The 26,664-nt window shown below is 41.7% G+C and overlaps 3 protein-coding genes across 5 annotated transcripts in view; 1 reads left to right on the top strand and 2 right to left on the bottom strand.

The window, feature by feature from the left end:
- Nucleotides 1–1,243: 1,243 nt before the first annotated feature.
- hpdl (4-hydroxyphenylpyruvate dioxygenase-like) lies at nucleotides 1,244–4,523 on the bottom strand (the record flags this gene model as incomplete). The annotated part of the gene is made up of 5 exons (XM_080048694.1): nucleotides 1,244–1,864; nucleotides 2,342–2,469; nucleotides 3,277–3,428; nucleotides 3,545–3,711; nucleotides 3,817–4,523. 5 exons carry the CDS (start codon nucleotides 4,521–4,523, stop codon nucleotides 1,660–1,662), a joined length of 1,359 nt encoding a protein of 452 aa, XP_079904820.1. The 3' UTR covers nucleotides 1,244–1,659.
- Nucleotides 4,524–5,416: 893 nt separating this feature from the next.
- On the top strand, nucleotides 5,417–22,471 carry zranb1a (zinc finger, RAN-binding domain containing 1a). Its single transcript, XM_080048894.1, has 10 exons — nucleotides 5,417–5,678; nucleotides 6,141–7,003; nucleotides 13,700–13,887; nucleotides 15,278–15,431; nucleotides 16,399–16,470; nucleotides 17,473–17,671; nucleotides 18,465–18,585; nucleotides 20,457–20,586; nucleotides 21,337–21,566; nucleotides 22,181–22,471. The coding sequence occupies exons 2-10, from the start codon at nucleotides 6,184–6,186 to the stop codon at nucleotides 22,394–22,396; spliced, it is 2,130 nt and encodes a 709-aa protein (XP_079905020.1). The 5' UTR covers nucleotides 5,417–5,678; nucleotides 6,141–6,183; the 3' UTR covers nucleotides 22,397–22,471.
- Nucleotides 22,472–24,001: 1,530 nt separating this feature from the next.
- The window catches only part of ctbp2l (C-terminal binding protein 2, like), a 94,733-nt gene continuing 92,070 nt past the window's right edge, over nucleotides 24,002–26,664 (bottom strand). For all 3 annotated transcript variants that reach the window (XM_080049342.1, XM_080049343.1, XM_080049344.1), the window contains one exon: nucleotides 24,002–26,049. In XM_080049342.1, coding sequence (XP_079905468.1) covers nucleotides 25,869–26,049 — 181 coding nt within the window. In that variant the 3' untranslated portion in view covers nucleotides 24,002–25,868. The remainder of the gene's footprint in view (nucleotides 26,050–26,664) is intronic.

The raw sequence follows: 26,664 nt of genomic DNA, 5'->3' as shown, positions 1-26,664 counted from the left end.
TATTCTATATGCAGAATATGAATTGGTTATCCTTAGAAGTCTTAAGTTTTTATGGGTGAGCAAAAAATCCCAAATACACAGTCAACTGTTTCAAGGTTTAGTTTGGCCAAGAGGGTGACACTCCACTAAAAGAAAAACACTGACACCATTTGTCAAAATGCAGAAGTACATGCATTTGCTAACTGACTCTTTGCAGCGTGCTGTTGAATGTATCATCTGATGTTTACTCAATGGGGGGTTCTGTAACTTCAGTCAGGACAGAAAAAAAGAAGAGCATATGGCTTTCATGGAACTCTGTCTAGATTTCACTGCCTCTCATCTTTCCCTTTCCCCGCTAATCCCCGCCTATAATGTTTATAGCCGAGCTAATTGAACTGGCACATCTCTGCGGGCTTGGAGATCCCTTCTAAGACGCTCAAAAGCAACGTTTTTTTTGCCAAAGCATTCGCAAACGTGCAGCTGTTTGTTCTTCCAGTAACGGTCCATGAGTGATTGTGTGAGAGATGTATTTAGAAAAAAAATGCCATTGAGCTCAGAACAGCTTTATTTGCCCAACTTGCTAATGAAGTGGTCAGTATTCCTCCTTTTTTTGGGATATGGACACTGATAATGCATGGTGGAATAAGTATACATTAAGGCACACTTTTAACACAATTCTAAGAAGCAGTGCCATACTGACAGTACAGTATTATTCGTGAGATTTACATTATAGGTCAAGCTGGAGCCAATTTAACCTATTTTGATAAATGTTTAATAATTTGACCTACAACAAGGATAAAGGCAGTTATAGAAGAAGGCTATGTAAACACTATTATTCTCAAGAGACACATCAAAATCCAAGGTACTCATTATGCAGAAAAATACCCACCAAGAGTATTATACTGTATTTTTGCACGTTATATTCATGGCTTATTATTACAGATGCACTATTGTGTAAGTACTGTAGCGTTTTACTGTTTTGGTTGGTCATGTCTTACCCACTTTATTTTTCTACTCGGTATACTGTATAACATAACATAATATTATAACATAATATTATAAAAAATAGATCATATTTTACAACCTGATTACAGGTTTTGTATGCAAACTTTCTATTGGCTTTATAATGAATTAATTATTATAGAGTTTCGATCACCCTCTTTCTAAGAAACAGCGAGCAACATTACTTCCAGGAAAGTAATCGGTCTTCACGGTGTGCTGTGAGTAACAGATTTATTGAGGAACAGTTGCTCTGGAGTCGGTCAGTTGCTTTGCTATGATGACACAGTGAAAAACAAGGACATTCTCTTACTGCTATAAGTGCATTTTCGGGTTGTAACATTCAAGCGCAGTAAGCAACATCTGTTTGTATGCACCATGCGGTTCTCAGTGCACTTTTAAGGTCTTTAATCTGATCAGTCAAGTTCAAAGCTAGATATTAATACAATATGTAATTTGTCAGCAGTGCAACATGTAGCTCAAGATTTACGACTAAAAATCCACTTCTGAAACAGAGAGCACCAGTGGAAAACTCTTCCATAAATACAGTATATTATATCTTTTTCTTCTCTTTTTTTTCTTTACATTTGACATATTTGATATTACTCATAAGTGCTTTCACATTAATATACAAGAAACATGACATGAAACAACCTCAGTTAAAAATGGAGTTTGGAGTGGCTAATATTGAGCAGTTTGCACAGTTTTTGGGGATCCCTCTGCATGTGAATCCTCCCCCCTCTGGTTCTCCATGTGCGCCTGCACCGACCTCCACAGAGCCCTGATGTTGCCCTCGCCAAACCCCGTGGCCCCTCTTCTCTCTATCAGCTCTAGGAAGAAGGTGTCCTCTGAGAAGATAGGCTTAGTGAACACCTGGAGGAGGTATCTGGAAAAAAGACAATTGAGACAAGGTAAGAACATAGTGATTCTACAACTCAACAATATTAATGGAAAAAGTCATTTTTTTTGCAGCTAACATTTGTTTTGTTTAGTGTTGTGTTAAAGCTGTAGTATATATTTTTTGCATTTATTATTTTGTCCACAATAACCATTCCATTTCAATGTTGACTGCGACTAGACTTTACTTCTTCTCCAAATACTATTTTGAGTCTCTCCTGTCTGCCCCCTATGTTTGCGCCAGAATAACGCAGGCACTCAGGAAGTAACGTGAAATCTGGAATGTATTATTATTATAGTAGCGACTTACTTATCACGCTTGGATAACTATGCTTGTGATTATATTTAGACATGGCAGAGACCAACAATTCCTGTTACATAGTTATGTACTATAGTTTTAAAGTAACAAAATAAACATTATAAAGAAAATACACTGTCTTGATTACAGTTCTCAATTGCCTCTCACCTCCTGTTTTTACTGGATGCTATCAGCGATGAGGGATCCTGGTGCAGGTCTGTGTCCAGGAGAATGCCATGCTGCGCCAGCGTCTGTGGGTCGTGTCCCGACTCCTCTATCTCCTGCTGTTTCCCCACCTGTCACAAACACACACAGGATAGGTGAGGGAGATGATAAGCACGACAGAAGGGGACACACATATGACCAGTATGCCTGTTATACTCCAAGATAAGATAAAATAAGATAATCCCTTTATTAGTCCCACAGTGGGGGCATTTTCAGTGTTACAGCAGAAAAAAGAGGATGGTGCAAATAACAAAAGCATCAGTAAAATGCAAAATAATAATGTAACAATCAGCAACATAACCTTTTTTTTTTTTTTTTTTATCCAAAATCAGCGATTGTTAAAGGCCTACTTCACCGGTTTGAATATGAAGGTGTATTGAATTCTGAGATCCTATGTAGTATAAATGTGCGAAAAAAATTGAAATCGGTTTCTGTGAAATCTCTTTCTGTGATGTCACGAGAAAGAGAAATATAGGGTTAAAAAAACACTCTTTCTGCCTTTTCTCAGGCTAGGATGAACCGATTTCAATTTTTTTTGCACATTTATACTACATAGGATCTCAGAATTCAATACACCTTCATATTCAAACCGGTGAAGTAGGCCTTTAAGTGTTTGATATGGACTGATCTTTGGTGCCTGGTGATTCACTATGAATTGGACAGTCTGTGTGTATATTTTACATGGTGAAGCTACAACTTCAAATTTGAAAGAATAACCGTTATTTGCTCTGGGGTGTAAGTCTGGCGTAAACCTGTGTCATGTTTGAACCGTAGCTTTGTCAAACCAATCAGTGTGATCATTTTGGCATCGTATGACACATGTACTAGATTAGAAGATATGTTCAGTGTGTGTGTGGTTCTATACAGGTAAGACTAACCTCAGTGTAGTAGGCAGAAGGAGGGGAGAAAAACTGGACACCAGCTTCAGCCATCACGTGTGCCGTAGAGACGATGTTCTTTGTGTACAGCCCGATGTGCTGGATCCCTGCGGCCCCGTGCATCTCCAAGAAGGTGTCAACCTGATTCCTCCCTGAAAATAATTGCAGATAGTTATAATTACATAGAGTGATGCAGGAGTTCCAATCATCATCAGTCATGGAATAAACAAAATATCTTGGAAGGTGGAGTGTGTGTGGCTGCTGTTACCTTGTTCGGGCAACGATTCTGCAATGACAAACTTGCAGTCCGGTTCTTTTTTATCCGCAGAAGGAAGAGTGATGCCTGCTTTGCTGCATTTCCAGTACTCCATGGCAGTGAGACGTAGCCCAATGCCCTCCTGGTTTACCACAAAACCTTCGTCCACATCTTCATTGCTATAGGACGAAACTGACACTTTTAATACTGACATCAAGTAAGCGAAATAGACCATGCATGATGCATACCATACCACTAGTAAAATTCCCAATAGTTTTGCTCACCTTTCAATGAAAAACCTCTGAAAACCAAAGAGCTTCTCGTACCACCTCATGACCTGGTGGGTACTTTTCCTGGGACAGGCATAAGTGATGTGATCGAAGTGTGTGATTTGACAAGACATGTCACCCTCCTCTTCCAAGCTGGGTTCGTTTTTTTCAATGACATCAAACCCAGGCAGGAAGCTTCCCTCATATTTTGTCCTGTCAATTAGCGTGTGGCAAACATTGCCCACCACAGATTTAACCACCGAGTAGGTGACGTGCCCACCCTCGTCCCGAACTGTCGTGGGAGGCACCAGGAAATTGCAGCCCAGTTGGCGCAGAGCATTGAATGACCTCTCCACATCCTCCACCTCGAAACACACGTTGCTCACAGTGTCCACCGAGTAGTTGGGGCTGACGTCGTAGAGACATGTCGTAGAGTAATCCTGGTTGTATTTATCTACCTGGATCCCGTGCGGAACAGGTGAATATTTGTCTGTGGTGATGGCGCCCTGCAGCTCTCCATTCAATCTCACACTGTTCAAGTTGGATCTCTCGTTCACGACTAAAACTGCCGATCCGTTCCTGAAAGCCAGCTGCCTGGATCTGTCCGTCAGTCTCGTAGCGAACAAGCTAAACTTGAATTTAGAAACAAGGTCGTTGGCTATTTTCTCCACGTTGGAAACGTGGAGCGAAATGTGGTGTAACCGACTCAAGTAAGCTGCCATGTTTGAACGTGACGTTTTGACAGGGGGCGTGTCCACACATTGAGAAGAAATAGACTAAAAAAAAAAGAAAAACACATATCTATGTAGGCCTTATATTAATTTTACACAGATCTATGTTTAGCATACTCAGGCCTAATTACATTTTGTGTGATTAGGCCTAATAGAATATTGAATATTGCTTTTTTTTAAAATAACAAACAAGTAACCAAGAGGTCAGTAAAAGGTGATTCACAACCATAGGCTTACACATTATGTAATGTAAAAACAGATTACATTTGTGGTTTTCTGTACATGAAACCATGTTATTATTTCTTAGCTACATAATATAGCTCATCTCTATCAATTTAAGTGTGTAGGCCTATATAGGCTACTTTTTCTTATATATTTATGACATCATTTTAGGCAAATACAATTGTGCATTAGCTATATACAACAACTTGATAATGTTTTATTTAGAAAATGAAAAAACTATACTTTTATCCCAAAACCACTTATATGTCCATGCAAAACCATCATGAGTGGAGATGCTTTTACTTACTTTCAATAAACTCGGATATTTTGTAATTGTATATATATATTTTTTTTGTTACATGACATAATGAAAAACGTTCAGTGAACAGGTCTAATATGATGGGATGCAGCGTCTGTAAATAAAGGAAAACATTTGAATTACATTGTGATGACTTCTGCCTCTTATTTTCAACTCCCTGTTCTCTTGAACTTCTTATCGATTGTTGTTTATAGAAGTGTTAGATATTTCCGATAGACCCTGAAGGCAACACAGTAGTTCCCTTTCATCCAATCGCGTTGAGCGCTGAGCCAGATGATTGGTGACGAAGGCAAGCCAGCATTTATTTTGGCTCTGCAACTCATTTGTCTCAGTGTCGCCGCCATTAAACAACACGGAGGCAATGTAAACCATGGAGGGTTGCGGATTTAAACCATGATTCAGGGAGCACAGGGGCTTTGCCAAGGTATGGGGTATTCTGCGTACCGTTAACATGACCATAGAGGTAAACATGTGAGAGACCAAAGGGGTCAAAATAACTCCGTTCGGGAAAGGTTTGGAGAGCAGAAGGAGGAGGGGGGACCGTACAAGAAGGGTTTGTTGTGGTTTACAGCAGCACTTGAGAGAACGAGCGCCGCCGCGAAACGGTAAGACTTTGACATTTTTTTTCTCCAAATATTCCCGACAATGACATGTTCAATGGTTGTACTTTATTAAATGTTCGTTTCCTGTTACAATTGACGATAGCCATGTACGCTAAGTGGTTAGCTTTTCAGCTAGCAAGCTAACTCAAAACACTGAAACATAATTACGTGGTAACGCAAAAAAAAAAAAGCCACCAGTCATGTGAATCAAACCCAGACTCTTAACCACGCTCCATACTGTCTACTGATAATGAACAGCTGACAGGAAAGTGGATTCTTTCAATCACTACATTCTCAGTCTGCCAGTGTTATTGCAGACACCTTGTCCAAATGTATCTACATTTACAAACTGAATAACGACATACTTGGGGGATCAATTCATCTAAAACACAATAATATTTAATCATATTCATTTCCCTTTGCTATGACTCTCAAAACATTTGTTTATGCCTCACACTCAACTAGATTCATCACCCCAGTTCAGTTTGGCCATCCAAAGTGATCCACAATGACGGAACAGAAGGTAAAGTGGGTCTGTGACTACTGCACTTATGAAAACTGGCCATCCGCCATCAAGTGCACCATGTGCCGTGCACATAAGTCGAGGGGTCCCATCATCACGGAGGAGCCTTACATGAGCAGCCCCAGTCTGGACTCTGGTCTGGACTCCGAAAACTGCAGAACTGAGAGCGGCAGCAGCCTCCTCATCTGCCCAGACTCCAGTGCTAGGCCCAGAGTCAGGCCAGCTGGTGTGGCAGAGATGGCTAACAAGTGGTCCTGCCACATATGCACCTACATGAACTGGCCCCGGGCAGTCCGCTGTACACAGTGCCTGTGTCAGCGCCCGCGGACCAGCAGCCCCACAGAATCCCCCCACACCTCAGGCTGCCGGCCCGCCGTCCACTCTCCCGTGGACACCTGTGAGGAGTACAACGACCGAAACAGACTCAACACTCATCAACAGCACTGGACATGCACGGCTTGCACTTACCAGAACTGGCCCCAGACTCCAAAGTGTGTGGTGTGCGCCCACCCCAAGCCCAACAACCTGGAAGCCATAGAGCTGGAAGACACTGGGGAGATAACGCCTGTGATCAACCAGCAGGACAGGGCCCGCTGGAGGGGCAGTTGCAGTGGGGGTCAGGGCCAGAGAAGGTCCCCTCCAATGCCCAACAGGGAGGACAATGTCCAAATGGACTTCCAGAGGATAGAGCTGGCAGCTGGAGCCATGAGCAGCAGAGAGGAGCAGGTGGTCGACTTCAAGAAACTGAAGCAGATTAGAAACCGAATGAGGAAAACCGACTGGCTGTTCCTCAATGCGTGTGCTGGTGAGTTTTATATGTTGTTATTATCCGTCATTCTATACGAGGGCAATTCAGGTATTTGTCAAGTCACAGAAAAATGTATCGACAACAATTTTGCTAATCGATGCCTTATCCCAGCCTCTTAAATGTGATGATTTGACGATTGTCTCTGTTTTTGAATTATTTATTTATTTATTATTACAAATTAGATTAGACAAAACAAGCTAGGGATCATTTTAGGTTCTTGGAATTTGTGAGAAATCAATGGATTGCTCCATAATCAGGGCTCCAGACTAACTTTTTCATTGGGTGCACCGGTGCGCCTAACTTTTTCATCTAGGTGCACCAGCATATATTTTGGGTGCACCAAATTAGTGCTGCACGTTTTGGAGAAATTGTGCGATTGCGATTATAGTGGCTAATATTGCGATTTGCGATGCAATATAATAAATAAATGGTATTATGATTGTTGGTTTTCAAGGAAAATTTTGGATTATTGATAGTTTTGAAACTTGATCTCAATTTAAAACAAACGCATATTAAGAATCATTGAAAATATATAGAAAATAAAGCTTGTACTAGGCTAGCAGCCTACACTAGGGGTGTGAATGTTTACAAAAATGTCTAAATGGTTACAGTCAGCAATTTTTTTTTGGGGGGGGGGGGGGTCAGCGTCAACTTTTTTGCCGAGGCTGTTGGAGTGACAGTGTGCAGTGAGAAAGACAAGCAGACAGACAGACAGAGAGAGGCAGTAATTTCATGATTTTGCTTTTTGACTTAAGTGATCATAACTGCCTAGTGATCATCTGTCATTAGACTGACTCCCGCTGTCGGGCCGTTGGGCTCGCAAGCCGGACAGCTGATCGGACCAGCTGTTTGAGACGGAGATGAAAACAAAAGTGAAACTGAAGGTGGAGCGTGCAGTTAAATATTTAAATTAATAAATATCGTAACCAAACACAATAATGTGTTGTGTTATCTGCTTTAGTACAGTAAATCACATCGCCCTCCACTCCTGGAAATATAATCATTTCCCAAAGTAAAAAAAAAAAAAAACGGTTTTCATTTATTGATTTTTTCCTAAACGTTTATGATTTACCAAACGAGTACACGTGTACTCGTGCACACCCCTTACCTACACTGTTTTCAAAATAATAAAACACTTAATTAAAAAAATTATCATAATTTCCCCATGAAAATAAAGGCATTCCTCAAGGCAATAGTCTCTATCAATTTACTGAAACTTGCGTGGCCCTTCACTCTCATGCATTCGACTTTTCTCCGCACTGAATTGATAGACTGGGCGAGTTGCCACCGGTTGCCACGCGACATATAGCAACTATTACTTTCCAAGTTTTAGACAGCAGTTCAATGTGTTCAACGTCACATTACTGAATCCTAAAAATCTCCATATAGCAGACGTTGGCTTTGATTTCCGTCACAGTTCAGCGTGGATGCTGATGCGCGTCGGTGTCCATGTTTGTTTGTTTACTCTGCTGTCTGCACCATAGTCTGCATCTGTCTTGCACGCCGTGTAGGTGCGCGCTCAGCTACACACACACACTCACTGTCAGAGGAGCCGCGGCGCGCTACCATAAAGACGAGAGGAGCGGTTGGAACGTTTAGACACACGTGCGCACATTTATCCTACATTAAATCGCAATCGCAGCCATTTGTGAGGAATGTAATCGCTCTAGCTCACATCGTGATTAGAGGAATCGTGCAGCACAGCACCCAATATTACATAATATGACGTTAAAAATTTCAGGTGCACTGGTGCGACCAGTGAAAATATCTGGGCGCACTCACCAGATTTTTGGGCGCACGTGCGCCCAAATTAGGCGCACTCTGGAGCCCTGATAATTAAAACAACACATTTATTATTAAATGTATGCCTTTTTAGTATTACATTTTTGGCTCCTAGAATGTCCAGTGCATGCTGTAATAATGCTAGAAAATAGCCTTATAAATAGAATTTGATTGGGCTCTGCTTAATTATGTGGTAGAATACTCGCTCTCCTGAACAAGGAGAAATCCACAGTCTGGTCCCACTTTCTTCCTTGTAACAACAACACTTCTATTGTCACAGCAGCTTTTTGTTTCCTTCCAATGATGTCATGCTCAGTGATGACAAAGTCAAACGCTCCAGTCAGAGGCGAATGTTTTTATTGTTTTTGTCCCAGTGGCAAAACAATTCAGTTTCCGCTCAGTTCTATTTTATTACCACGCAGATGGCACCTCCAAGGTTGCGTAGTATTGTGATTCTCTTGGTGTTTTGTTAAAGATTGACAACATGCCTCGTTGTTTAGACTCCACACATAGTTATAGTACTACAGCGGGAATTCTTTGCAAGATACGGGCTTGGCAAGCTTTGTGAGAGAAGGCTTGAATTTCACAAGAATGTGCTTTCAGGTGGAAACATATCCGGCTGTAGTGAAGTGAGATCAACAAAGCATAAAAGATGCAGGCTGGTATAGCGTAATGAAGAAGTGTAGCTAAATGGCTCGGAGGAATTTGATCCGACTCATCGCTGAAGCCCATAGCTGCCTTTTGAGCAGTGGCACTCAGAGAGCGTCTTTGAGAAAGTGAGAGGGTGTGAGTGCTGCCCAGCCGCTGGCGATGAATGGGCCGTCTGGGGCAGTGGAGCCTGTGGACTCAGAGACTCTCTCCTGGCTCCCAGTCAACACACTCTGTGTAAACAGTGGCTCTTATGTGCTGAGCAGGAGAGGGGTGGGGTAGGGGGTGGGGGGGCAGGAAGCAAAAAATAGCCTTGACAAGACATGGACACCACCCGGCAACAACACAAAAAAACCACGACGGCAGTACATGATCAGTTAGCCTTAGAAACCTTCTGACCTTTTGCACTGATTGCCCCCTTGTTGTCAGCTTGTTGTGGAATAGAACACATCAGTCTACCTCAGGTCAATGTTTCATCCCTGTCCTACATCTGAAACACATTTCTAGCCGTTTTTTATTTCAAGGTGGAGCCAGTGATTCTAGAGAATGCTTGTTGTCGAAATCAGTGAATTAAATTACACCTCATGATCTGCTACCTGTCCGTACTCTGTGTGCCCTGAAAGAAAAATCTGGTGTGAATATACGGCCTAGGCTCTGTAAACTGGTATTTAAACAAAGGGGGGCCCACTGTAGCTAGGGACATGCCTGTTTACAGAGCCATGGCTGTTTATTAACACCACATTTTAGTTTTCGGGTTTTTTTTTAAATTCAGCGCACACACAGTATGCACAGGTAGATCATGAGGAGATATTCACTGATTTTTGGCAACAAGATTACACAATTATTTGAACAGCTTGCTTCGACTATTTTGTTCTTTTGCCCTCATAGTCCACTGACAATGTTTGTCTAACCCAAAATACCAAAATAACCACCATGGGAAAGATAACGTCGGTGAGAGAAGCCGAATGTCTGTTTTGATAAACTCATAGTGAATACACATAAGTTCTCTATATTCTGAGCACTTCTGTGATTCTTTTAAATCCACACCCTGTCAGCTGACTTTTTTTTTTCAGTTGTGTAGCTTGGACTCTTCAAAGGGGTTTAGTCAGTCGGTGGAGGAAGTGCCTGAGTGGAGCAGGACATTATGGCCACGCCGAGCACTTCCTCAGGTCTCACAGCTTGATCTCACTTTGCTCTACTGTTTCTCCCCCCCCCCCACACATTTCTGCTCTGATGTTTTTTCAGAGCTTTTGTTTTTTAGCCAAAATCAGTTGATCCGGCTACCTCTACATGGCCCACAAAAGGAAGCAGACTGTTTGTGTAATATTCTTTTTGTTTCACTGAAAGCCCTAGGTGAGTCATGGAAAGGCACATAGCGTTTGTCTGTATTAGCATATAATGTCTCATGATGGACGGTGTAATGTACAGTTAGAATGATTATTAAAATACATTGTATATACATTTTCTGTTATCCGAATGTCTGAAAAACTCCAGCCACCCAAGACGTTAAAATGAAACCTTTTTGAAGGTAGAGTCAGCGATTCTGGAGAACGCTTGTTGTAAAAATCTTTTTTTTTTTCTAAATCAGTGAATATCTCCTCCTGATCAGCTACCTGTCCGTACTGGGTGTGTGTGCACTTAAAAAAAAGATCTGGTTTTAATACACAACCTAAGCTTTGTTGCTAACTACAGTGGGCCCCCTTTGTTTACATACATTTTGTTTACATTCCAGTTTACAGAGCCTAGACTGTGTACGGACTGTTAGCGGACCGTGAGCAGATATTCCGTAATGTTTAGCGATACCAATGATTTGATGAGTTCAAACAACACATCATAATGTCTGTCAGTGTCAAGATGGCCATGTGCTCTATTTAAGGCTACAATAGGTTATAATGGTCCTGCCGTGTACTTTGTCATGACTTGTCAGACTATTTGCTAAACCCTGACTAGTACTGGTCCAGACTCGCATGCTGTGCAAAGGTGATCGGACAGGTGGGGTCGGAGACAGACTTTTGGGATCCGGAACGCCCAACCTGGAGAGAGAGAGAAAGCAAAACATTCTGCAATGTCTGATGTTTAGGATGCCCCATTTCTAGGCCTTTGGTCTATTTAGGGACTGATATTGCACAGACAGATCGCAGCATAATCTTGATAGTATAAGTGGGTGATAACAGGGTTTTAGCAAGGGTTCCATTTCCACACCCTTAATACTGTGAAGTATATGTAAAGTACCACTAATCACAGGATACTGTTGTGGCAGTCACCAAATGAGAGCTACATGTAAAACGATACAAACAGAGACAAAGTCCTCAAACAGTTGAACATTCTCTTTAGTTAAAGAAACATTGCGGTGCTCTTAAAGAAGAAAATACTGGGCAAGAGAACTGTCAATCAAACAGTGTATTTGGAACATTCCTATTTGACATCTCTGTCATATATTTTCCACAGATGCTTTTCCACCATTTTTAAAGGTACAGAGGAAATGAGTAAGAGACATACGTGTGGCACACAACAAAGGTTCTTGGCTGGAACTGAACTGTGGTTATGTGGTATGCATGCACCTTAACCATCAGGCTTTTCGGGACGCATTTCTATTGTGCACTGTAACACCACACTCTCTCTTTTTGTGTACGCTCGCTGTCGTAACTTCATCAGCCAACCAGGTGTTTGGGTAACAAAGGACCAAATGTGGAAAAGAGCAAGTCAGCATTCACACTGGCTCACTAACACTGAAAGAATCATTTTCATTTCACCAATGCATTTGGGACACAGGTTTCCAGTCTTTTTCTTATCATGACAACTTGACCCAAAACCAAGCAAATTGATATTCCACGCTGCTGCAAAACACTTTATTTACAAGGTGTCCGGCTAGTCGGTAGCTTACACTGCTAGCATTTATTTACAGGTCAGTGTTTTGCATTGAAACTCAGCATGTGTAAAAGGAGAGCAAGCAATATTGAGCATAACCCAGCCCAGGTTCTCTCAAGGTAACTGTCTTCCATTAGCCCGGCCTTTTTGGTGTTCAGTGTGCTACTACCTAGCAGCTATATCGCTCAGATCACTCGTAACAGATGTTGAGACTGCTGCTGGGTCCAAAGGAAGGGGAGGGGGGGTTGGACGCTAATCTGTACAGACTGTCCCTCTGTCTGATACAGCTCACTGATATCACTGCATAATGAGCTAACACTGCTCTGTACTGTGCTGCTAATGTAGTAGCCCCCCCGACAGTGTGATAACTGTTCTCACCCTGCTGTAGCTAGTGGCTACATCCAGAGGTCATCTGAACCGGGGAGAATGACGTCAAACGCTAGAGCACCGACCCTGTTCACTCTGAATTCTTCTTGCAGCTGAATTTGGGATTTTTAAATTCCTCAATGTTTTAATGTTAATTGGTTGGATCTATGTACAAGATGATGTATTAGCACACTTTGATGGATATTTTTGTAGTTCTTTTATTGGACGTGGCAAGCTGTCTTGCTTCTATTACGTGCAAAGGACACGGGGGGGTTTGGAACCGCTCCAACAGCCCAGTCTAATCCATTTACAAAGAATAGGCCTGTTTTAAAAGGATTCCCATGTCCGTCCACAGTAATTTATTTTCTTTGCAGTAGTATTTGGACAGTAGACAGTAGTGTCTTGCATGGTAAATTCACTTGATTCACATGACGATCAATAAATAGTAGCAGCATGAAGGTTATCATGTTCAGTTGAAATAGTTTTACGGAGGCTTTGATTCAACTTAAGAGTAAACAGAGTTTTTATGTGGTGCAGTAGAGTGTATGTACTATGACATTTTTATAATAAAGTGTCTTCCTTTCTTGATGGTGTCTAATGAACTGGCAGTACCGGTATATGCCTTATGAGTGATTGTGTACAGGCTGGCATTTGAGTTGTTTTTATCAGGTGCATTCATTAAACGTACATTGCAAACAAGATAGATGTGTCACACATCTACCTTGTTTGCAAATTCCACTGGTATTTTCCAATTTTTTTTTAATTCTTATTTGTTTCATTGTAAATTTTGTACTCATTTAAATTGTTTTCATATTTAGCAATACATTTTTTTTTATTGTTGCAATTTCAAGTGTTTCACCTTTTTATTGTAACTTTCAGTATGGTATGTACATAAATACCTGGCAAAACAATTGCAGCCCTAATACATATTATGGATTGAATACTTATGGATTGAATACTTTTTTTTTTTACATTTCAATGCCGAAATGTCCTCTTTTTCTAAACCTTCCTTCCTCCTCTGTGCTACAGGCGTGGTGGAAGGAGACCTGGCCGCGGTAGAAGCTTACAAGTCGTCCGGCGGTGACATCGCCCGGCAGCTGACGGCTGACGAGGTGCAGCTGCTCAGCCGCTCCTCTGCCTTTGACGTGGGCTTCACCTTGGTCCACCTGGCCATCCGCTTCCAGAGGCAGGACATGCTAGCTATCCTGCTAACGGAGGTATGCTACATGATAGGTTTTGCTACATAATTCTTATCGCCACCCCACCGGACTCTCTACCCACACTTCTGCAAATGAGCACCCCAACGGCATGATGGGTAGTGTAGTCAGATTGTTAATTGTCCTGTAACAAGACTTGTTTGAAGATTTATACAGTTTCATAGGTAAATAATAGGTTATAGTAGGGGTGGGAATCTCTTGGCACCTCACGATTCGATTCCGATTCAGAGAATCGACAATCAACAGATGAATTGCCTTCTCTAATATTGTATTAAGAGAAAAGCTTTTCTTGTCACAAATATGACTTTCTATGAACAGTGCAATAATCAATGCAGCTTGCATTTCAACACAATATGGAAGTATGTAAAAACTAAACCGATTCAGTTTTATTTTATTTCTAATCTCGTAAATCATGTTTCTATAGGATTTATATTCTATTATCTATTATTTTCTATGTCATTTCAACACATTGTACAAAAAGTATGGCTTGGAATTCAGCTCTCATACAAAAACGTAAACAGAGATAAAGCCGGTGCAGGTCATGGGTTTGCTGCTCTCAGCCCTTTTGAAGCCACTTTGGAAACAACTCGCACATGTGTGGTGTGCATGCGCAATGGCGCAGGAAGTATTAGTATTTACAGAAAAAAAAAAAAAAAAAAATTATATAAAAAAAATAAATAATTAAAAATAACTTTTCTGAATCAATTCAGAATCGTCCGAGAGAGAATCGATATTAATCGGAAAATCGATTTTTTTTTCCCACCCCTAGGTAATAGTCTTGGGACTTAATTCATAGCACGTTGTACATTGTGCATTATACAAAGTCTGACAATGGATTTATTAGACTTTGAAAACGTCTAAAGTGTTGCAGTCCATTTTTAAACTATTCTGTGCTTCTCCTTGTCAACCACGGCAGTCTTTTAATTGTTCTGCACCAATAGACGATCTATAGCCGAGGCCTGTAATGCCTATAATTACAGCACAAGTGCACTTTGAGGATTACGTGGGAGTGGGATTAGCCTGGCTGCAGTCCTGACACTGGGCCCTAATGGACGCGATGCCACAGAGCTGATGTGGTTTGCAAGGAGGGCAAGCAACGATTAGGGAAGGCACAGAATTGTGTCTGCAATATACCAAATGCACACGGCATATACAATAAAATATATTTTTAGTTTTCATTTACACCACGTTGTCCATTTTATGTTATAAATATGCAGGTCATGAAACGGGATGACGGTTTATATCCTCTACAATTGTCCCCCAAAATTCTCTTTTTTTTAAAGAAATTGAATCATTCTTTATGATTGACATGTATCAAAAGCATCCGTTTGTGCCAATTTCAGTGTGTATATACCTCTAAATTTCAATGAATCTTGTGTGTTTTTTTAAGGTGAACCAGCAGGCAGCCAAGTGCATCCCCTCCATGGTGTGTCCTGAGCTGACAGAACAGATCCGCAGGGAGATCGCCGCCTCGCTACATCAACGCAAAGGAGACTTTGCCTGTTACTTCCTCACTGACCTGGTCACCTTTACCCTGCCTGCTGGTAACCCACCTCTCCCCTAGTCATCACAGCACTTTAATTATTGGAACCGCGCCTCACAAATGAGGAAACTTAACATCTTCTCTGGTGATCGGCCCACAAAATGTAGCTCTATTGAACTCGACTGACAGCATTTCTTTCTTCTGTAGTCTCAATCAATATACCCTCAATGTAAACAACATCTACCTTTTTTAAAACTAGCTTTCTGAGGTACTTTGATGAAGATTGATGTGGAATTCTGCAGGATAAATATACTTAGAATGGATACATAATTCATTTTACTATTTTATTTGGGGGCCTTATACTCATTCTTGAATGTACGTGCATCTCAGATATTTTTCTTGAATCAGTACAGATTTACCACATTTCATTGAGTGATCTTGAATGTTTTTCTCCCTCACTGGAGAATTGGAGGGATGACGGCCAGGCTTGTTGTCCGGAGTAACAGTGTCCTGTGCCATTGGTGTAATGTCTTTGGTGAAATGACGTGCACTCTGCTTCTCAGAACTACCAGTTGTATTGTGATTCAGAGCTGGGATGAAAGATTATGCGTGGCTCCACTGTTAGATTTGACCTTTTTTTCTCTCTCTGTGTGTTATGCCAAGTATTTCTTATGCAGACTGAAGTTGGCCCGAAGCCGGCTGCAGGACGCTTTTTTCCTTCTGTTTCTGTGTCTCTCTCTTTCAGTCAAAGCCAGTGCCATTCACTATTGAGCCAGAGAATAGCCACCAGTGTTCTGGCTTTTTGTGTGTGCACAGTTCAATACACACAGAGAACCCAACATGCTGTACAGAGTGTGTGTGTGTGCTTACAGTGTGCCATTGACAAAATGTCAGCCGGTGAATGGAATGGCAAAGAACATCCCCCTCTGTGTGTCATTACTATGGCCTTTTCTGTTGCCCTCGGTGCTGTGTGCCACTAGATTATAATGAGCGTGAAAACATAATATGTGTCCCGTGTGTCTATGCAGATATAGAGGACTTGCCGCCCGCTGTCCAAGAGAAGCTGTTTGATGAGGTGTTGGATCGAGATGTGCAGAAAGGTACCCAATACTTAATTAATGTTCATATCTGGTATCTGCACACACATCCCCATGTCTGCATTAACTTAAGTCTAAGTCCAAGCACACATGTTATGACATGGAGAGTTTGGGCGTCCTGGAAGGGCCTGTCTAAAAAAAACAACATCTGCTCTTGTGTTCTTCAACCTGTCCACCACCTCCTGCTTCGTCTTCTCTACCCCTGTAATTAGGTTAATTGAGCTCACTGATTACAATCCCACACACTATAGTCTGTGTGTGTTGTATTGAGCGCATCAGAGGAGTCTTGTGACCTATTTAAGCCTTTATAAACTGGGTTACTACAGAGACATGCTCTTGTTTTTTGGCTTCTGCAGTAAAAGTGGCTGAGTAATCAGTGAAGGTGTGTTTAACAATATTTCAGCAGCACAGGAAGATGCTGAAATGTAATGCAATGTACAATGTATTGCTATCGACTGCAGCAGGTGCATCAACGCTGCTTCCTTGTGAACAGATAAAACACTGTCAGCTTTTCCAGTTGGTGAATGTTGATTGGTCAGTAAATGTCCACTGTAATTCTGGGATGAACTGATTATGATTTTGGAATTCAAAGGTCAAGGTCACTGTGACCTTGGGTTTTATGAACACAGTATCTCATGAACGCTTTGAAGGATTGACTTCAAAGTTTGCACACATGTCGACTCTGACTCAAAGATGAACTGAATAGATTTTGGAGAGGAGGTTAACTGCTACTGACATATCATGAGTGATCTTGTACCATATTGTAGCTTCTTCCGACCTTTTAACTTTTTAAAGCATTGACTAGAACCACCACTGTACTTTCGCCGTTCGACAGTTGAATGCCTCGTGTATGCATATAACCAGGCGGTAGTTCTCCTCTAGTGTTTCACTGTAAAGTTTGTCAAAAAACGGATTGGCTTTTCAACATGGCTTGTTGACTCTTGCCCACCTATTAGCGGCCTCTCCTTCCCACACTCATGCGTTTCTCTCTGTCTCCGTGTATAGAGTTGGAAGAGGAGTCTCCTGTCATCAACTGGTCTCTGGAGCTGGGCACACGGCTGGACAGTCGTCTGTACGCCTTGTGGAATCGCACGGCCGGAGACTGTCTGCTGGACTCTGTTCTCCAGGCCACATGGGGGATCTATGACAAGGACTCAGTGCTCCGCAAGACCCTCCACGACAGCCTGCACGACTGCTCCCATTGGTGAGACACCCAGCCCTGACACACATCAACTAAATCCAGGGGAAACATTTTTATTATTTGAAATGTTGTAACTTGGGGTGGCTGTGGCGAAGTGGGTAGGGCGGTCGTCCACTCAACTGCAGGGTCAGAGGTTCGATCCCCCGCCTCTCCGCCACATGTCGAAGTGTCCCTGAGCACGACACTGAACCCCAAATCACCCCCGATAGTTGGCTAGCTATATGTGTGAATGGTAACGTGGGAATACTAACAGGTCTCCCTTGAAAAAGAGTCTCCGTTTCTCAATGGGATTCACCTGTATAAATAAAATAAAAAAATATTGCAGTATACCAATATGAGTATAAAAGTATAGAAAAGCTTTTCCCTGCTTGTCTGCAACCAGCTGTCATACCGTGTGGCGTGCTGCTGGCATTTTCTGTGGTTTTGATCATTTGACTTGGGAGACTTTGTGTAATAGCATTGCCTCAGGATATTTACATGCTTTCCTCACACAGGCAAGGTGTTTGATTACTTATTAAAGGTGAAACAAGGAAGAGAGGTTCTCTTTTTAATGTGTGTTGCAGTTGGAATGTTAAAAGATTGTGTTCCTTATCTGTAAAATGGTTTGTCAGGCTACCTTTTTTAAAGAGCTTAAACTTTCTGTTGTAAAAATGTGGTTGTTGAGCAACACTGTTAAGGATACATAAACTGCAGTGCCTATGAATAATGTAATGCTATACACGCAGGTTGAAAGCAGTATGTCATTTGTTTCTAATTTACTTTATAAATATATATTTTTAAATCATTTTTTTTTAAGGTTTTACACGCGCTGGAAGGAGTGGGAGTCGTGGTACTCGCAGAGCTTCGGTTTGCATTTCAGCCTGAGAGAGGAGCAGTGGCAGGAGGACTGGGCCTTCATCCTGTCTTTGGCCAGCCAGGTAATTATCAGTGTTTGCTTGTTGGAAATGTGTTGGAAAATGACAACTGACAGAAATGACACCAAGTTAATTATTTAGTGACCGTTTTAGAAAATCATTAAACTGCCTGGCACACATTTAGAAAGTAGCAGGAAGTTTAAGCCTCCTCACTTCAACTCCTAATCTGTGGCACTTAAAGAACAAAGTGTGCACGGCCCACCCTTTCTGTTTCCATTATTGCCGTTAGGTTTTCTAGTTTAGCTTATTTCCTTTCTTCTGCTGTTTTTAAATGTCGATTTTCCTTATAAACAAGCGGTTATTTATACATTCATTATCTCAAACCAAAAACATATATTTTTTTTAATATTAAGGCCAGACACACACATGCTGTAAATGTAATTTCTCTTTTAAAACTGTGTTGTCATTGACCAGTCCATCAGTGGAATATCTTGACTGGCATGTACTTCACATTTGCATTAATGTCTGCTGTACAAATAAGGATGCACAGGTCCGTACTGTACATACATGGAAGCAAAAGCGGTACCTACTCAATCAAACATTGTTTCATTGCCCCGCTAGCGGTCAAAAACTCCACAAGGTTCATTTAACTAAGTCCACAGCAGCTGTGACCAGGTCAGAAATGTAAATTAATATCCACATTGAAATCTGTCTTGTCCTTTTCACTGCGATTTGCATCTTGGAATGACATTCTTTAAAATGTCACGCCATGTTTGTTTTGGAAGCTGAACCCTTTGGAGCCAGATACACGTTTGAACTGTTTGATCTCTGTAAACATTTGTCTACTTAAACTATTAGTCCACACTGTGAGGAAGAACGGCTAAATATGGACTCACAAACACATTCATGATAATGCATAAGAGCAATTTAATCCACAGTATGTATCAGCTCTGCTTTGGGAGTTGGATTAACAGGGTACCCATAGGGTCTTAAAAGCGTTTAAAGAGCATTGAATTTTAAAGGTATAGAATCCCGCTGCAAAGTATAGAACTTACTTGACGGGGGTCATACGTGTTTTGATTGGCCTTTTACATACCGTACTTGGAGAGGGGGCGAATGTGACAAATAAGCACTTTTAGATTTTACTAAAAGTAATTGTAAAACAAATCTTAAAATGACCATAATATCCTTCTTACTTTTGCCAGTATGGCCTTGACGTTGTCATACATTTCATTTTAAGCGGCATTAAAAAAGTCTTTAATTTAACTTGGGGTAGACCCAGGGAAGACCCCATTGGGAGAGAAGCACTGACGAAGGTGGATGACTTTTTGAATGACATACGGAGGACATAAGCAATTATTCTAGACCCCCCCCCCCCCCCCCCTCCCCTCCTAAGATGGACTTGTAGATGGACAGACGGCTCATCTGCTTGGCTGGCACTCCTGCTGAAGCTGCACTCTTTTTTTTCCCCATGTGACCTCGGGATTACAGGCATTTAACCCACTCCATGGGACGTCCAGTATAAACAAACACGGCTAAAGCCACCATGTGATAACCTCATCTCCCCATAACTGTCAAAGGATAAGATCAGCCTTTTTATATTCCGCCCCATAGATGTGGACGACTTTGAAGCCATGTTTTATTTTCCACATGAAATGTTATTGTAGGTGTAGTATATTTAACAGCAGTTATGCAGTCTGCTGCTCTGTGCTTACTCGCATGGTACAATTTAAGAGATGAGTGGGTGGCATGCAGCTGCAGTGTTCCAAGTTCACAGTGTGCAGGACACTCTGTTTTTGCAACGTCATCACACCACTAGACATTCTGAGCCCTCGTCACTATTTTTACTTCTGTAAATGTGTTGTGTACTATTGTGGAACTCTATATGAACACTTGAATGATGTGTTCATGTTTTTCTTCTCTCTTCTCCTCAGCCCGGGGCCAGCCTGGAGCAAACCCACATTTTTGTTCTGGCACACATTCTTCGCAGACCCATCATAGTCTACGGAGTGAAATACTACAAAAGTTTCCGTGGGGAAACGTTAGGATACACTCGTTTTCAAGGTGAGGCAGCATTTGGATGAATTATTTTGACACCAATTTATATACTCTATGGGTGAGTTATTATATTATGCTTGAGCACTGGGTTCACACAAGGTATAAATGAATGTTTTCTTTTACCTCTTATGGCATCTTGCTTGTCACAATGCAGGGGGCCTGCAACGTGGTGGTGCATATTTTTTAGGTTTTTACTTGCATATAAAACTCAACAAATTTGTTTGTAGCACCACTCCAAATAGCAGCATTTAAAAGGGAATAAATAGTATCTACATATGACCTCATTCTGTCTGTTGACCTGCCTGTGATTATGATGACCCGTGATTCTGTAAATAAACATTTAAATCATTGTGTAGTCCGGCAGGGTTTCACCAGTTATTTGCTGTACCAGATATTAGGTGTTGAAGAGGAGTCTACATTGCAGCTAAGTGTCTGGTGATTGGTTGTGTATTTGGAGCAGGAAGTAGGGCCTGGCAGAAGTTAAGAGGGCAGAGGGAGGGGGGGGGGGTGTGTTCTCCTGAGAAAAGCAGCTAGGGCGGCAGGCTGAACCATCCTGCTCACAATGGCCCCGGTTGTATTCAGTCGGCTGAAACGCAGCCACTTGTGATGTCAGACGAACGGTGCTTGGCCCCGACTGACATTCGCACACATTGTAATTTGAGTGCACAGCTGCAGGGCCTGCTCCTCTGCATGGTACAGTAGTAAGGCTCCCAGCTGGTCTGACTGGCTCTGTCTATTGCTGTGCGCCTTGTTTAGGTGTGTACCTGCCTCTGCTATGGGAGCAGAGTTTCTGCTGGAAGAGCCCCATCGCCCTGGGTTACACGCGGGGCCACTTCTCGGCCCTGGTGGCCATGGAGAACGACGGCTACGACAATCGCGGTGCGGGCGCCAACCTCAACACTGACGACGACGTCACCGTCACCTTCCTGCCTCTGGTGGACAGCGACAGGAAGCTGCTGCACGTTCACTTCCTGTCTGCACAAGAGGTACGCACTGATGCTTTAGTGGAGGGCAATTTAGTTTTTCATTTTCAAAAATAGGCATGTTTATTTTGAAACATTTAATAATAATAAAAAACATTGGATCTTTTCATATACCCGCTTAAAGGCCTAACCACATAAACACCCCCACTCTACATCATGGGCAAAAAGGTTATTACGTTATTGGCAAGTTATTACATATTGGCGAAAATGATTACTTTATTTATTTATTACATTATCGGTTGTGTTTACATTATTAACTGCTACATTCCCCATTTACCAGATATTTCATACCAAATGTTTCCTGAGCTTTGTTCAGTCACCTTGTTCACTACTCAATACAGTAATCTGTCCTCATGTGGAAGAAAACACAGCACGTTTCTTTCACAAAAATGAGGGTACTTTTGAGTGCAAATAATTTGAAAGAGCAAATAAAAACATTGAACATTATATGCCGCTTATTGTCAGGTAAGGTCAGCACACATTTTTCCCAGCATGCAGTTGAATGTTAACTTTTATTGATACACGACTGCGGCTCGCTAGTATTTTCCCCTTTTTAAAATGTTATTATGTCCCAATTTGAGTTAACTGCGTTGGGTATTTTGTGTGTGAACTCCTAGATGGGCAACGAGGAGCAGCAGGAGAAGCTGCTGCGGGAATGGCTGGACTGCTGTGTGACAGAGGGAGGCATGCTGGCGGCCATGCAGAAGAGCTCGCGCCGCCGCAACCACCCGCTAGTCACCCAGATGGTGGAGAAGTGGCTGGACAAATACCGACAGATCCGCCCCTGTGCCTCTCTGTCCGACGGAGAGGAAGATGAGGATGAAGACGAGTGAGTGAGTGAGCTAAAGGAGGAAAAGAAGGAGAGCTCTTAAAACCCTTGAGACTGGACATTGTAGTGCTCTGGGAGAGTATGCTACTATCTACATTTCTTTTTTTTTCTTTCTTTCTCCCAAAATGTAAAATCTTAACTTGTAATAATGCATGTGTTCTTTCTGTGAGCTCTGTGATAGAAAACAAAAACATACCAGCACCAACAAACAGAATCCTGATTACTGCTCCTATGAAAGCACATCAAGTCCACTTAGTTTTTGCCTTTCCTGTACCCACAGATTAACTTTTTTTTTTGTTTTGTTATCAAGATAATTATCTCAAACCTAAGAGAAAAAAAAATACTAGGACATAATAGGACAATATACTGTATTTAAGGAAATCCTGAAGCTGCACTAGTTAAGAAATTTCATTTACAGAATTGCTTCAAAGTGAGAGGATGCTATTTCTCGTGTGTGTGTGTGACCGCGCGTGTGTGTTAAGGTTTAAAGAGCACCTGTTTTTTTTTCTCCCGATTGCTGATCCCCTTTTCCGATGATGTTTGGATTTATTTATTTGTTTGTTTAGGAGCGTTAGCGCGCAGAGGCGATTCCTTTGTTCTTCCCCCAGTTTTATCTGTGTTCCGTTTGAAGTATTTTATTTTGCACAGATTATACCTACATTCTGTGAGGGGGAGGGAGGGGGGGGGGGAAAGGACGTACAAGTTTACTGACATTTTTACGTGTGATTTAAAGTAGGCTCATTGTCATGTTGAAGAGTGGGTGATGGTGACGCTGGTGGGGAAAAAGAGAACCAAACACTCTTCTGCCTCTTTCGAGAGTGTGCAATTAATATTAAATTTGACTCACTTGCATCCCTTCTGTTGCCATTTGTGTTTTTCAAAATATCGTGTTCTTGTAATGTTTGGGTTGGAGTAAAAAAAAAAACATTGTTTGACTTGGAATTTAGAAATTAGTTTGCAATTTTCTTCCTTTTTGAAATGACTGTTTATACACACTAGGTGATGGTGAATAGGATTTTCCTGTCAAAAAGTCATTAATGCTCACACTATCTAAATATAGTCAAGATCAACGCAGGATGGACACCTCCTGAAGTGTGAAGTCGAAGCCTGACAGAATTAAAACCACTCCTTTTTTATATTTCCATCATCAAACACACAATTACTTTCTCATTTTGTAACTAACTACACTGTGGTAGAAATGGGATATGCAATGAACAGCAAATGCATAAGATGAGGAAACATCCAGACCATTCACAAGAGTAAATCTTTTTCTCTGGAGATTCAAAGTTCTGGGAAAACCCCATTTTCTTTGACAAAAAAACTCATCAATGAGAAATAATTCACAGCCTAATAAGATTATATTTTACATCTGAGAGCCAACATTTTGATGGTTGAATATTTGGCTTCAATGTTATAAATCTTATTTTATTGCTGCCATATTTGTGACAGTACATTTTCTGTCTTATGTTTGGCGCCCCCCTGTGACAAAGGATGAAACACTAAGATGACCCACACATCAAATGGTCACAGTAAAGGGAAGTAACTAGTAAGAAAAATACACACACATCTCTGACACATGCAGGACAAGAATCGTCAGTACAGACGGGTGGTTTCTCAGAATCGTATCTTTTATTTGAACTGCACTGAATGCTAAATGTTCACCTTGTACAAGAAACGAATACAAATACTCACACTAAAAACAAAAAACATACTGCTGGCTGCCTCTTCTGCTATTGTCGGGACACTAAAAGTAGGAGTTTCTGCTATTGCTCTTACAGAGAACAGGATGCCCCAAAGAACCTGGCCTTCAATAGGACAAAGAAAAAATATAAGAAGGGGAGAGAAGAGAGAGAGAGAGGGGCGGATCACGTAGGACTATGGTTATAGGAACATTTAACTAGGCAATACAAATCTAACAGGACTCTTCAAAACTCTTTTTAACACCAAAAAACGTGGGATGCGCCTTGTATATAAAAATACCACAATGGAGAGAGGATGAGGGGAGGAGAGAAAATATCCAGACTAACCAGATGAGTCTTTTTTTTTCATCGTTTTTTTTTGTTTCCTCAAAAGACAACATTCTGGGAATAAAACAATATCTGCAAAAAGGTGTTTTTCCTGAGTCATTAAGAAATGAAGTTTGCTTTAACCCTTTCCTGTCTTCAGTGTGAGATGTGCTCAAAGAAAGGAATGTGTGCGCCGCTGCCGATTTAAGATATGACCGGCCAACCATTTGTCAACAGGAGAATCGGATGCAGTCACACTAACTTCATAGTTATTCATTTTTTTTATGATTATTAAAAAAAAAAAAGTTTCCTTCCACACAGCTCAGTTACACCGACACGTCACAAACTCTTACTAACAAAATAAAATAAAGAGAAGTTAATCACTTAGCTGGCAGCTCCCTCTAAATTGATATGACCTCAAAATTCAACTACAATCAAATTAATAAATGTAATGTTTTTTTTCCTTTTAGTGTTTACTGCCAACAGCTAAAAAAAAACCTAAACAAAAACACCACTCAAAAATAAATTGAAGCAACTTATGTTCTCAGTCATCCCAGGTCCAAGAGATCTGAACAATCACACACTATGATGTAGAATTGCCCCCAAGTGGTGAGGTCCTGTAACTGCAACCGTGACAGTTGTCATGTATTATTGCCAGGAAAGGGTTAAAACCCACTCTTATAGATCACGATAATTGATGAGCAATCTTTTTTTTTCCCATTTTGCTTGACGAATGATAAATATATATAAGTCAATAATCCATTTTAGTCATTCACACTGAAGATTGGAAACAAAACAATAATAATTCTCTTCTGAGGCATAATGGGGAGGGGGGGGCCTAAACAACACACTTTAGTTACATAGGGAGAGGGTGGGAGCAGGGCGAAGGAGAGGAGAGGATCGGGAGAAAGGAGGAGATAAGGTCCAGTAGCACACGATTGCAAAAGTTTTTTTTTTCTCTCTCGTCAGCCCATCGGTGTGTGTTGAGATGTGTGGGCCTACATTTCCCATGAGCTCTGAGGTGTAGAGTGGTGGTGGGGGTCGGGTTTGGGGACAGAGTCTCATCATCGGGGGGAAGTCCCGGAGCGCTAAAAACACTGGACTTCTGGTGTCCACAATCATAGGCATGTCCCGAAGAAGAAGAAGAAAAAAACAAAAAAAACAAATCATCATCAAAGAGTAAAGTCGGTACTGAACCCCAAAGAGACAGAGAGAGAGAGAGAGTAAAAACTAAAACGTTAAAAGTACAAATATCCCCTGGGAACACTTCTTTTAGTTCCCCGGGTTTGCTGACTGATTCAAACAGGCAGCCCCCCTCCGCTTGTGTTGTTTTTTTTCCCCACTGTCTCTTGGTCCCAGTTGGTCGGTTTTAGCTTTTCGCAATTGGTTGAAATGTCGACGGATTTTTCGGAATGAGATGTTTTTGACGTTTTTTGAAATCTCCCTTTTCTGCTTGCTTGCTTGCTGCTGCTATTGCTCGGTGAGGTGCTCTCTGGTCTCTCCGTGTTTGGAGGGCTGGTTGGGCGACGGGGCCTGGGACGGGTGTGTACCAGAGGGCATGGTGTGGGCGATGGGCACCCCACCGGGCACCATACCCTCCAACGCCCCCGGAAGTCCGCCCGGAGCCACTCCAACTACGCCCGGCGGGTATCTGCAGGGGGAGAGGGGAATATCAGAGGTTAGTTAGTGTCGCAGACGGTGTTGTAAGGGGTATTTCTATTAGCACACATTTCCCAACACTGTGAAAGACTTGAAAGGATTCTCTGAAATACCTCTCCTCATGATCTGCTACCTGTAAGTATCCTGCGTGTGCTGAAAAAAACCCCATCTAGAGTTAATACACAGCCTAAGCTCTGTAAACGGGCATGTTGCTAGCTGCGTTGGGCCCCGTTTGTTTACATACCCTTTGTTTATGTACCAGTTTACAGAGCCTGGGCTATGTATTAACACCAGATTTATTTTCAACACACTCACAGCACAGACAGGTAGCCGACCGTGAGGTGATGTTCACTGATTCTTACAAAAAGCATTGTCCAGAGTCACCGACTCCACCTTTAACAGCTGCATTTCAACCAGTTAAAAGTGGTGCACAGTTAGTTTTACTGTACTACCGAATGTAAGTGATTTAAGCATACATTTAAAAAAATCAAGTTCACCTTCTCAAATGTGACTCTTTTCTGTTTTCTTCTATGAGAGTAAACTAAATATCTTAAGGTGTTGAACTGTTGGTTGGACAAATATATCAGATATCTGGAAATGTTAACCG

This window comes from Ammodytes marinus, assembly GCF_949987685.1.
Source record: "Ammodytes marinus genome assembly, chromosome: 20".
Lineage (NCBI taxonomy): Eukaryota > Metazoa > Chordata > Actinopteri > Uranoscopiformes > Ammodytidae > Ammodytes > Ammodytes marinus.
Note: the sequence above shows the minus strand (reverse complement) of the source record. Positions and strands in the feature narration are given on the sequence as shown.

What these genes read in the sequence shown, in the direction of transcription:
- zranb1a (XM_080048894.1), top strand. Translation starts at nt 6,184, where the DNA reads ATGACGGAACAGAAGGTAAAGTGGGTCTGTGACTACTGCACTTATGAA. An exon ending in TAGCTATCCTGCTAACGGAG is followed by an intron (nt 13,888 to 15,277) that starts GTATGCTACATG and finishes TGTTTTTTTAAG; the next exon opens with GTGAACCAGCAGGCAGCCAA. An exon ending in GGATCGAGATGTGCAGAAAG is followed by an intron (nt 16,471 to 17,472) that starts GTACCCAATACT and finishes CTCCGTGTATAG; the next exon opens with AGTTGGAAGAGGAGTCTCCT.